This window comes from Zootoca vivipara, chromosome 3 (assembly GCF_965207765.1).
Source record: "Zootoca vivipara chromosome 3, rZooViv2.hap1.1, whole genome shotgun sequence".
Lineage (NCBI taxonomy): Eukaryota > Metazoa > Chordata > Lepidosauria > Squamata > Lacertidae > Zootoca > Zootoca vivipara.
In genome coordinates this window covers 97,304,088-97,315,788 of record NC_142586.1, presented here as the reverse complement: position 1 = coordinate 97,315,788, position 11,701 = coordinate 97,304,088, and the positions used below count along the sequence as shown (strand labels likewise).

At 44.5% G+C, this 11,701-nt stretch overlaps 1 protein-coding gene across 1 annotated transcript; it reads left to right on the top strand.

Moving 5' to 3' along the window:
* The first annotated feature begins 676 nt into the window (after positions 1–676).
* COX7A2L (cytochrome c oxidase subunit 7A2 like) lies at positions 677–11,179 on the top strand. Its single transcript, XM_035111222.3, has 3 exons — positions 677–819; positions 6,820–6,954; positions 10,126–11,179. Exons 1-3 carry the CDS (start codon positions 748–750, stop codon positions 10,267–10,269), a joined length of 351 nt encoding a protein of 116 aa, XP_034967113.1. The 5' UTR covers positions 677–747; the 3' UTR covers positions 10,270–11,179.
* The last annotated feature ends 522 nt before the right edge of the window (positions 11,180–11,701 follow it).

Sequence of the window (11,701 nt, the reverse complement as noted above, 5' to 3'; positions counted from 1 at the left end):
TACAGGGATTTTGCTATTTTTACACCAGGGCTTAAGGTGAAAACTTAAAAAGAAAAACACCAACCAGCATTTACTGCTTTGAGATGACATCTGGATTTATTACGGATTTATTTTATTGACTCAGAAGTGCCTGCCACTAGGTTCAATGGGGCTCGCTTCCAGGAAATTGTGCAGAATATTTCCTCCTAAAATACTTAAACTCTGCCTTTCGAGTTCTGCTGCTCAGATGGCGGATTTCTTCCACTCTCACTCTTGTCCCAGGGGAGGAAAGGGTGCGTGGATGGGGAAACTACAAAAAGGAACCAGGAAGTTTCGCCTCCGGATAACTGCAGTGCGGCTCTACCGCTTTCCCCATCTCTTTGGCAGTGAAGACCAAGAAGTACACCGATGTAGACTTTGATGTTGTCTATCTCACTGCCCGATTAGAAAGCGACTTCCTTCCGAAGCTGGTTAAACGAAACCACAGCGCGAAAATAGTAAAATACCTATTCCAGGGCGGGGTCGCCTTAGGGTCTTCATTTACTGCCCCGTAAACTTTGCTCCCGCTTTCGTCGTCCGGTGGCACTGACTTCCTCAGGCACTCGCGCGGGACACCTCTCTCGGGGAAGAGGTCCAAGAACGACCTAGTCGCACAAGAGGTCCTTTCTCACTCACCCCTTTCTCTTGGCGGCCAGCTGCCGGCTCGTAAGGCTGGGGAAGCGGAGCTGCGCGCGTGGCGGAGCGAGGCAGCCGTCCCCGAGCGCCGGGATGTATTACAAGTTCAGCGGCTTCACGCAGAGGCTGGTGGGGGCCGGTGCTTCCGCCGCCTACGCCCCGCAGGTAACGGAGGCAGGCGCGCGCTCGGGCCTCCGGGAGCTTGACCTTCACAGGGGCGCTTCGCGTGCAGGGCTGTTGAGGAGAGACTTCCCTACGGGTCCCCATGAGGTCCAGTTTTCGATGGGAGGGCGGGGCCAGGGCGCCTCCAAGGTTGCAGTTCTGGGACCCTGGGGAGGGTGGGGCGGAATGAAGAAGCAGGCTTTCATGTATTCCACGCGCTTCTGTGGCTGCCTACCAGGTATTCCATGGAGCGGATTGCAAGGAAGCGTTGCAACAGAGCACTGGAAATATAATATTGTTGTTAATAATAATAATAATAATAATTAATTTATTGGATTTATATACCACCCTATACCCGGGGGTCACAGAATATAATCAAGATATAAAACCACAAAATACCTAATAAAAATAAAAGCAACCCAATGTTTAGTTGTTTAGTCATGTCCGACTCTTCGTGACCCCATGGACCAGAGCACACCAGGCACTCCTGTCTTCCACTGCCTCCTGCAGTTTGGTCAGACTCGTGTTGGTGGCTTCGAGAACACTGTCCAACCATCTTGTCCTCTGTTGTCCCCTTCTCCTTGTGCCCTCAATCTTTCCCAACATCAGGGTCTTTTCCAGGGAGTCTTCTCATGAGGTGGCCAAAGTATTTGAGCCTCAGCTTCAGGATCTGTCCTTCCAGTGAGCACTCAGGGCTGATTTCCTTCAGAATGGATAGGTTTGATCTTCTTGCAGTCCATGGGATTCTCAAGAGTCCTCCAGCACCATAATTCAAAAGCATCAATTCTTCGGTGATCAGCCTTCTTTATGGTCCAGCTCTCACTTCCATACATCACTACTGGGAAAACCATAGTTTTAACTATATGGACCTTTGTCGGCAAGGTGATGTCTCTGCTTTTTAAGATGCTGTCTAGGTTTGTCATTGCTTTTCTCCCAAGATGCAGGTGTCTTAATTACGTGACTGCTGTCACCATCTGCGGTGATCATGGAACCCAAGAAAGTAAAAATTTAAAACCATGTTTTAAAAGGGCATAGGATGTAAATCGGATCAACCAAATGCCTGGTTAAAGAGGAAAGTTTTGCCTAGTGCCTACAGGTGCATAATGAAGGTGCCAGGCGAACTTTTGTCTCATCAATAAGCATAGCAGAGTATTTATAATAGTTGTGGTCAATAAGCATTGCAGCTGAGAGTATTTGAAATATAATAGTTGTCAATGAGTGTTGCAGCAGAGTATTTAAAATATTATAGTTATTGTTCTTTGTACCCTCCCCATGTGACTGAGTTGCTCCAGCCACTCTGCACGGTTTCCAACATACATAAAATCATAATAAAACATTACACATTAAAAGGCTTCCCTGTATAGAGAATGCAGTATATGGTAAATGAAACGAACAGTGAGGAGTAAAAATCTGGAGAAATTAGTTGCGGGGGGTGGGGGGATGACGCATTGCAACAAAAACAGGGGTCGCATCCGCACCACACATTTTGAAGCACGTTTGCACCACCTGGACAGCTCTGAAGAATTGTAGGTGTAGTTTACTCTCCACAGAGCTGCAGTTCCCAGCGCCCTTTAGTGAACTATGGGAGGTTTTTAAGCAGAGGTTGGATGGCTGCCTGTCATGGGTGCTGTTGAGATCCATGCATTACAGGAAGTTGGATTATATGACCTTGGGGTCTCTTCCAACTCTACTGTTCTATGATTCTACAGTCTTTCCCAGGATTCTTGGGAGGAAGCCAAGCACAGTACTTTAAATGCAAGGGGCGAGGAGGTGGGGGAATGCATCAAGCAATTTATAGCCTGGATTTAAATTGCAGTGTCCACTGATGTTTTTCTGGGCCCAGTTTTAGATGCTGTTTTTGACCTATACAGCCTTTTATGGCCTGGGACCTGGATTCCTAAGGAACCTGTTCTACCAGACATCAGACAGTGAACTTGCTGCAGTCACACAATCAGGCTCTTCTCTAGAGCCTACCCTCACAGGGAGAGGCTGGAAGAATGACGGGAGCACGTGGCCCTTTCTTGGGTGGTTCCTCCGCTTTGGAACAACCTGTCTTTAGATGTGAGAAGCCACTTGCCTCTGCTGTTTCCCCCTAAAGCTCCTGCACTAGTCGATTCAGCAGGCATTTTTATTTGTCATTTGTCCACTTTTTGTAATAATTGTTTAACTTGCTTTTTGTTTTATGACTTCATCTTTTAAAATAAAATGGGGTGCACTACTTCATACATTTAGAAAAAATGTTGCGGAGCGCTTTTAGTTGACGCCTGTGTCTTGGAAGCTACTAGATGAGCCAGTCGTTTTAATGATTTTTTTGGTGTTCCTTTTATGATGTTTTATGTGTTGGCAGCACGATTTATTCATTCTTTTGTATGGGGGTGGCCTGTAAATACTTTAACCAAACAATTAATTAATGCAGCCTGAAATATTTTAGACAAATAGTTCATATCACAAAGTGACACTCCAGTCCCCTTGACTGCCTAGACTACAGTACACTAACCTCTATACAGCTCCCTATCTCTCTTCTCCTTGCTAGCAATCCACATGCCTCAGTTACCCTTTCTCCTTTCTTTCCTTTCCACTGACAACGACAGTGCTCTTATTTTAAATATCTTGTTTCTCGGGTATCCCACCCTTCTAGTTACTCTTATCTCCTGGACTCTCTTCCTACTTGGCCTCTTTCCCATAGCTGTCAATTCTCCTTTTTTTTTTAAAGGGAAATTCCCTTATGCTGAATAGGCTTTCTCGCGAGAAAAGGGAAAACTTGAAAGCTATGCTTTCCTCTTTCTTTCCCTATAATCCTTGCACTCTCCCTACCTATTGCTGCCAACACAGCACGTGCCTTTTGCTAAGCCATGGGTGTTCTCCCATCCAAAGTGGCTGCTAACTTCCTTTGTAGAAAAACCATTGTTCATCAATGTTCTGTTCCTCCTCACCAAACAGAATATTTATGGCCATTCCCTGATACCATAGCATATCGTGAAATGGCCAGGGGGGGGGTGTCACATTGTGTGCATATCAGAAAGATACCTCTCAACTGTAGCTTAGCATAGGTTATATTTCTGAATATAGATTTTTTGTATTTTATGAATACATTCACAGATATGCAGAATAGGAGTGGGGTCTGTCTTTGGATAGATTTCCAATGCATTCCATAGAGTTGAGTGAGTTCCCCACTACATGTTTTTTAAAGCAAATATAGTTTTACATAAAGTTAACCTGACAAGTGGACATTATTTTCAGAAAATGTCTGTGATTGGCAGACAGCTTGATAGATGAACAAACAAAAACTAATTAGTAGACATTCATTTCAATCATGCACTTATTAGCCTTGTTAAAATGCAAATTTAATGCCAAGCATATTGTGTTCACACTCACTGTCTGGAATAATAAAGAAGGGAATCTGTATGTAGGTAATTGTTGGCAGTGCTGCACAGTCTTTTTTTACTTGAGTGTAGCTCTGTTAAATTCAGTCGAGCTGCTCAGGAGTAAGTGTCTTGTGAGCTGCCTGCATGTAAGAAGTAAAGCATTCCAGAATTAGCTGTGTTTTGGTTCTCATCAGCAATGCTTGAATGCCTAAATGAACACACACTGCATTGTGAAGGTGGCAGGCTCATCTCTTAATTGACTTTCTTTTTAAACGGATGTTCACGAATGCATTCAAAACTCAAGGGGAAGAAAGACTAAATGAATGACTTGTTATGAATGAAACTCCTATCCCTGTTGGCATTGAGGGGGTCAGCTCCCACATCTGTTCAGCTGACTAGACTGAGGCTGCAATCCTATACACTCACATCCTGAAACTAAGCCTGATTGAACAATGGCTCCTATCCGTGATGGCTCCATTGTTAGAGGCAGTATGCCTCTAAATACCAGTTGCAAGGAATCACAAGAGGGGACAATACTGCTGCGCTCAGGTCTTGTTTGTGGGCTTCCCGGTTGGTATCTAGTTGGCTCCCCATGGGAACAGGATGCTAGACTAGGTGAGCCACTTGCCTGATCTAGCAGGGCTCACCTTCTGTTATTCCTTATGTTCTAACATAGTGGGACTGACTTGCTGGGGGTTATACTGGAAAGACCGACAGTAGGACAAGTGTAGCATTCAGCCACCCTCCAGATTTGCAGTGTGCCCTGGTGTGAAGCTACCCAACTTTTGCTCTTCCTCACTTGTTGCTGCCTCATTTCTTCTTGTTGTAAGAACCCAGAAAATGTGTACAGAAGCAGTAAGCAATGGCTGTTTGCCCTCCCCTGTTCATGGACATTGGTAGACACCCTGAAGAAGGCTAGCCTGAGGTCATGGTGTTGGAAGGTTGTTGTTTTGAGAAAGCAATACCTTTCCAATAGCATATATTTTTGCCATTAATTTGAGAGTAGTTTTTTTTTAAATAAAATAAAAATAAAATGTGAGTTAAAATAGTTATGAATTTCCAGAGCCCATTCCTAGCCAGAGACCTGCTTCCCAAAGAAGATGATTTGGGTCATTTAACAAATTTTATTTCATTTATATCCTACTCTTTCTGGAAAAAGCTCAGGGCAGCATGCATTGCTCTCCCCAACTCCATCTCACAACAGCCCTCTGAGCTAGGTTATTTATTTATTTTTAATCATTTTTATTTGGTTTTACAAATGTAAATTAGTTACAATACCAAATACATATCCATAGAATGAGATAACTCTGAATCTCAAGACTTCCCCCATCCCCTCCATGGGTCCTATTGTCAACATTTCTGACTGCATATCATTTCATAATTATGTTTTGTATCTATCCATATTGTCCATAGTGTTTGTTACATTACAAATGAGATTAAAATCCTGCTAATGTTTTCATCTGCTTACAGTGGTCTCCTAAATTAATTACAGTATAAACTTTCCCCGTTCTTTTTGGAATTTCTTGTCTTCTTGGTCTCTGAGTTTTGCCATTTCAGCATAGTCTAACAGCTTGATTTGTCATTTCTCTCAGAGGGATTACCTCTGAGCTAGGTTATGGCAGGAGAGAGTGTGGCTGTCCCAAAGTCATAGAATCATAGAGTTGGAAGAGACCACAAGGGCCATCCAGTCCAACCCCCTGCCAAGCAGGAAACACCATCAAAGCATTCCTGACAGATGGCTGTCAAGCCTCCGCTTAAAGACCTCCAAAGAAGGAGACTCCACCACACTCCTTGGCAGCAAATCCCACTGTCGAACAGCTCTTACTGTCAGGAAGTTCAGTCACTCGCTGAGCTTCATAGTGTGCTGGAGATTTGAGCCATGGTCTCTCCACATGCTGTCTGGGGCTGATGAGAGTTGGAATGTAAGAGTCCTGCTGGATCAAGCCAAAGGCCCATCTACGCCAGCATGTTGTTCTTGCAGTGGCCTGCTAGATGCCCAGGGGAAGCCTGCAAGCAATACCTGAGAGCAATAGCACAGTCCTTATTTGTGATTCCAGTAACTGATATTCAGAAGCGCATTGCCTCCTGACAGTGGAGGGAGAACATAGCCCCCATGGCTAGTAGCAACCTATGGAGAGCACCTCATTGGCTACCCTTGGTTGAGAAACATTGGCTTCTGCATCTGGAAGAGGAAGACTTTGCCAGTCTAATTTTGTTTTCTCGCTGCTTTGGGTTGGCTTCTTGACAGATTCTTTTCAATATGTGCTGGTGACTTCATTTGGATAATTTTAAGAAAAAAAGACTCGATTCAGCTTGTATTGTGAAGCAGAAAGGGCAATTTATTGATTCAAAACTTTTATAACTTGCCTTTTCAATGCGTGAAGATGCTTCTAACAAAGCGTCCACTAATGTAAATGGCAGTTTCCAGACTGTAGATATGCACTTGACCGTAATTCTCTAAATGTCTCTTCTTGCATTTAACATGGATGGTCCTGTGGAGTACAGTGTCCAAGGTTAAGCCAGAGACACTCTTGCTTTTTAGTCTCTTACTGTCTGGTCACTTGTTTATATAGCTGATAATGTATCTGGTAACTGTGCTCACTGCAAACAATGTTTTAATCGTTTTCATTTTGTGCAGGGACTCAAGCCAGTTGTATCTACAGAGTCGCCAACTCTAATATTTGCAACACCAACTAAAATTGCCTCAGACGTACCGTCCACCGTCGAGTATCTTGGTAAAAACCGGGTACCGGAGCTGCAGAAGTTTTTTCAGGTGGGAAGAAACAATATTCAGTTAATAATCTTAGTTGAATTTATGTCTGGTCACTGGAGATGCGGAATGCTTGAGGCTTGAAGAAGTGTAGATAAAATGCTGCTAATACCTATGTTTCCATGTCTACATTAGAGGTCAACAGTATTTTAAAAAGAACTTGAAACAAATTTTACAGCAGGCTAAATGTAAGTTCAGCGCTAGGTCATTTCCTTTGCTGCCTCCTCACCTCTCTCTCTCCCTCTCCTGTTCTCTTTCCCCCTGCCCAATCTTCAACCATGCCGTATCTGAAAATTATCCTGTTTGGCCTTTGCTTGATTATTCTTACAAGGTTGAAGCTTTCAATGAAATTGAAGGTCTTTGGCAGGGACGAAGACCATGTGTGGGATTCAACTAATGATTTCTGTCTGCAGAAGCCCTGGGTGAGGGTTTTCGCTTGTGTATTGGGTCTTTGGCTCCTTCTCTTCTCCTTTGCATGCCTCCCCTCAAATTGGCTTGGGAGAGTCCCCAGAACAGCATATGGGGGGAGGAGGAGGATGGAGATCGTTCTGTCCCGCAGGCCAAAATGCTTGCTGCGACAGAACAGCCACCTTGGTGCAACATGGAATTTCTCCCTGAGAAGGCGAAGACTGGAACCTGGGAAAAGACATGAAGGGGGCAGAAAGGCTTGTACACAAGTAGTGATAACTGGCGATTATGGAGAAAAGGAGCTGCTGAGAACATTTAAGAATCATTCCCCAAAAACCTGGCAGCCCATTTTTTTGCTTTTGAAACATCTCTTGGTAATGTCAGTATGTTGCTGCACAATATATTTCTCTCTGCACTACTCATGCATCTATGGTAGCAGTTCTCAGAATTCTGGACGAGATTCCAGTTTCTACTTTTAAGAAGGAACACTGTACATGCTTGGACAACATCTGCTGAAACGAATAAACTCAGCACTAATCTTTTTTTGCTTCTCCAGTCTGTTGCAGATGCTTGCCATATTCAGGTCAGTCTTGCCCATGGGCAGTTACATAGTCAGGTTAAACTCCAACAGTTCAACATTGCTATTAACGTTATGCAACTACTAATAAATGCAGTGGGCTTAGCAGTTGAGATCAGAGTAAACCACTGGAGCACCTTGCATGGAATATGCAAAACTCCCTTGTTCTGATGGAATAACAGATCTTTAAGAAGCTCACTTTTTCTCGCATTCTGTTTTTATTCGGAAAACACTCCTGCTCTTAATTGGTGTTATTTCCTTTTCCCTTGAAACCTCACGACTCGCAAGTTAGTGATGCTTTGCCAGGAAGCATCTTCTGCAATTAGCCACTTAAAGGAATATTCTGTCACATTCTTTTATACTGTGTGTAAGTGAATAGTGCAGATGTGATGTGGGAGTCATGTAACGATCCTCATCAGCACAAGCCCTATGTATGGGCTTCTGCTTGTGCCATGCAGCTTCCCCCCCCCATCTCCTCCCTCTGTACACCCCCAAAATTGGCTCTAGGTGGAGGTTGGGAGAATCCCTAGAACAATCTTGGGGAGAGGGGGATCGTTCCATCTGGCAATCTGATATGTTTGCTCAGTTGGAATGTTTATAGTGGCGTGACATTGAGTTCCTCCCTTAGTTTCCCTTTCCCCTCCCATAAAGTCTGGATGTGGTGAACTTCCTCGTGATTTCATAACGCTGTGCTCCCTGATTGGCTACCAATGACAGGAAACATGAAATGTCACAGTGTCAGAAACCTAAGAAGTTGCCATTTAACAGCTCAGACTCTGCATCCATCTGTTCCAGCATCACCTTCTGCAGTGGGCAGAGGCTTTCCAGGGTTTCAGGCAGAGGTCTTTCCCATCATCCGTTACTTGATCCTTGTGGCTAGAGATGCCAGTTACTGAACCCGGGGTTGACCCAGGAGGGCCAACTGTTAGGAAAGGAGAGGGAGGACCTACATGTGCAGCTGCTTAAATATTGAGCACAGCCTATAGAAGTCGGGTCTGTTTCCCTCCACTTGCCATTCATGCCACCACTGAGCATACCTGCCAAGCCCTGGATGGAAAAATCCGGGACCGGCAGCCCACGACACTGGAAGTTGCGTAGACGCAACTTCCGGTGGCGCTTTGCCCTTATATGGGCACCAGGAAATGGTGGCGCCAGCGCCGGAAGTCGCTTCTACGCATGACCGGAAATGCGTAAAAGCAACTTCCGGCACCGCCGCCACCATTTTCTGGTGCCCATAGAAGGGCAAAGCGCCACCGGAAGTTGTGTCTATGCGTTTCCGGACACGCGTAGAATCGACTTCCGGCACCGGCGCCGCCATTTTCTGGTGCCCATAGAAGGGCAAAGCGGCACCAGAAAAATGGCCGCCGGCAGAAGCAGATTTAAGGGAGAATATTGGGATAAAAACCTAAACGGGAGACTGCTGGGAAACGGTAGGAAAAAGGGGTTTCCCGGCGAAAACGGGATACTTGGCAGCTATGCCACTGAGCTGCATGTGCCTGCCCTGTGACACAGGCTAATATACGTAGTTAATATGCATGGACCTCTGCTAAAGGTTCCCAGGGCTTTAGAAGGTGTTGTGGAACACATTTGCTGGGCTGTGTGTGGGTGTGTTCTGCCCTTAAACTGGATGGAGTTGGGTGGGCTACACTTAATTATCAAGAACCTGTATAAAGAATATTTGGGTGGGCTACACTTAATTATCAAGAACCTGTATAAAGAATATTTGCTTTGAGTAATCTCTCCGTGCTGTCATGAGAAAGGTCAGGAACTTATGCAAGTCACCGAAGCCATAGCCTCTGCTCGCAGATTCCTTTTCTTGGCAGCTTCTCTGGTTGATTTCACCAGCAAGTACCATGTTTCCAGGATCATCTTTGAAGTCATAAGTAGAAGCCTACTTACTTTGGGGGAGTGGGGGGCATTTGAGATTACCCCCCCCCCCCAACACACACACCTACCTCCCACTGCCAAGTGGTGAATTCTATTCTAAGTATTATATTTGGCTCTGACGACCAGGCCCAAGGCTCCGACCAAAAATGTCAAGCAAGAAAAATCCCTTACTTTGTAGAAAAGCTAGCTGCTATATTGGTTTAGCAGCTTTCACTCACATTTTGTACGAATAGACTTTAGCTTGGGGGATGGTAATGTGCTTGCCTTTATTAATTCTTATGTATATATTTCATTGATAACAGAAGCCCGATGGTTTGCCAGTGCACCTGAAACGGGGCCTTCCTGATCAGCTACTTTACCGGACCACGATGGCACTAACAATAGGAGGGGCCATCTACTGTCTGATAGCGCTCTACATGGCGGCCAACCCGAGAAAGATGAAATGAATGATCCCTGATTAATAGAGACTAATGACTATCCACTGGAAGGAAGACTTGCACTTAACCTTCTGCCATTACACTTCAATCATGTGATTGTATGTTGCAAATTCTAGAGATTCGATTTGGGGTTTACGAAAAGTTCAGGAAATGGTGACCTTCTAACGCTTAGGAGAAGAGGAGCAAAATTAATACCAGAAGTTGAGAAGAAAGCCATTATCTCCTGTGTAGTTTTGAAGATTAGTCTTCACACCCTTGACTTGAAAATAAGAGAGGTTCCTGACAGTAGGGCAGGCTGAATTGACAGTGCAAACTAGAAATGAAGTTGTTACGTTGATTGGTGACCTTTTAGGGACAAGGGCATTTGAAAATCTTGCTGAAAGTGCATTTGACTTGCAGAAGAAAAGATTATGGACTGAACTACTCGGCTGATTCAAAATGGCAACCTGAAATTATTTAGCTTGATAATTCTCACTGGAATCTACCATTTAGGCCCCTTCTCAAATTATGTGATGAGCCTGACTGTGATTTTTGTGGAGTTGTTTCAGCACGGCTATGTTGTTTTGATTAGCTCCTGACATTTTCTTCTGATGATCTGTACCAGGCATCCCCAAACTGCGGCCCTCCAGATGTTTTGGACTACAATTCCCATCATCCCTGACCACTGGTCCTGTTAGTTAGGGATCATGGGAGTTGTAGGCCAAAACATCTGGAGGGCCGCAGTTTGCAGATGCCTGATCTGTACACTTCATTCCATTTCCACGAGCCATCTCTTGGGAGCGGAGTGTTGCGTTCAAAGACAGGTTCTGTGTAGAAACACTTGACTCCACCATGGTCCCCCCTCCCACTCCCCCATCTCTCTAAGATAAAATTCTATTGGTTTTAACCTTGGAATAAATACAGCAGTACAAATGCTGCACTTCTGTCTGATGTGTCTCTTTCATGGGTAATATGGAATAAGATTTACTGTTGTTTTTTGTTTCAGCAGTGGTACAAAACCAGTGAACTACTTTGAACATAACAAACACAAATTTATGATGGAGCGAAGCACACCTATCTTCTGGATTAAAATTGGACACACACCACTCTCTTAAACCCCCAAGAGCTTTGTTTTTAGAACTAGCTTCTCTAGGGCCACTGCTACTTGGGTTTCTGCAAATGGCACCAATTGCCACATGTCCCCTTATTGGAAGGAGGCTAAGTTACCTCTCTGGAAAGTGACGGGAGAGATTAATTGTACAGCATAATGCTGGGTAATTCTTTGCTCAGCCACGGCTCAACTAAGGGATCATGAGACAGAAGAAATGAAGGATAAATGAAATATATTAATTTTTAGATTTCTCCCTCTCACCCCAAGATACTATGACAACTCTGCTCATTTTTAAAAGAGTTGATTTCTTCCCCCCTTGGCTTCTCTTTGGGGGTTTGAGCAAACTGATTT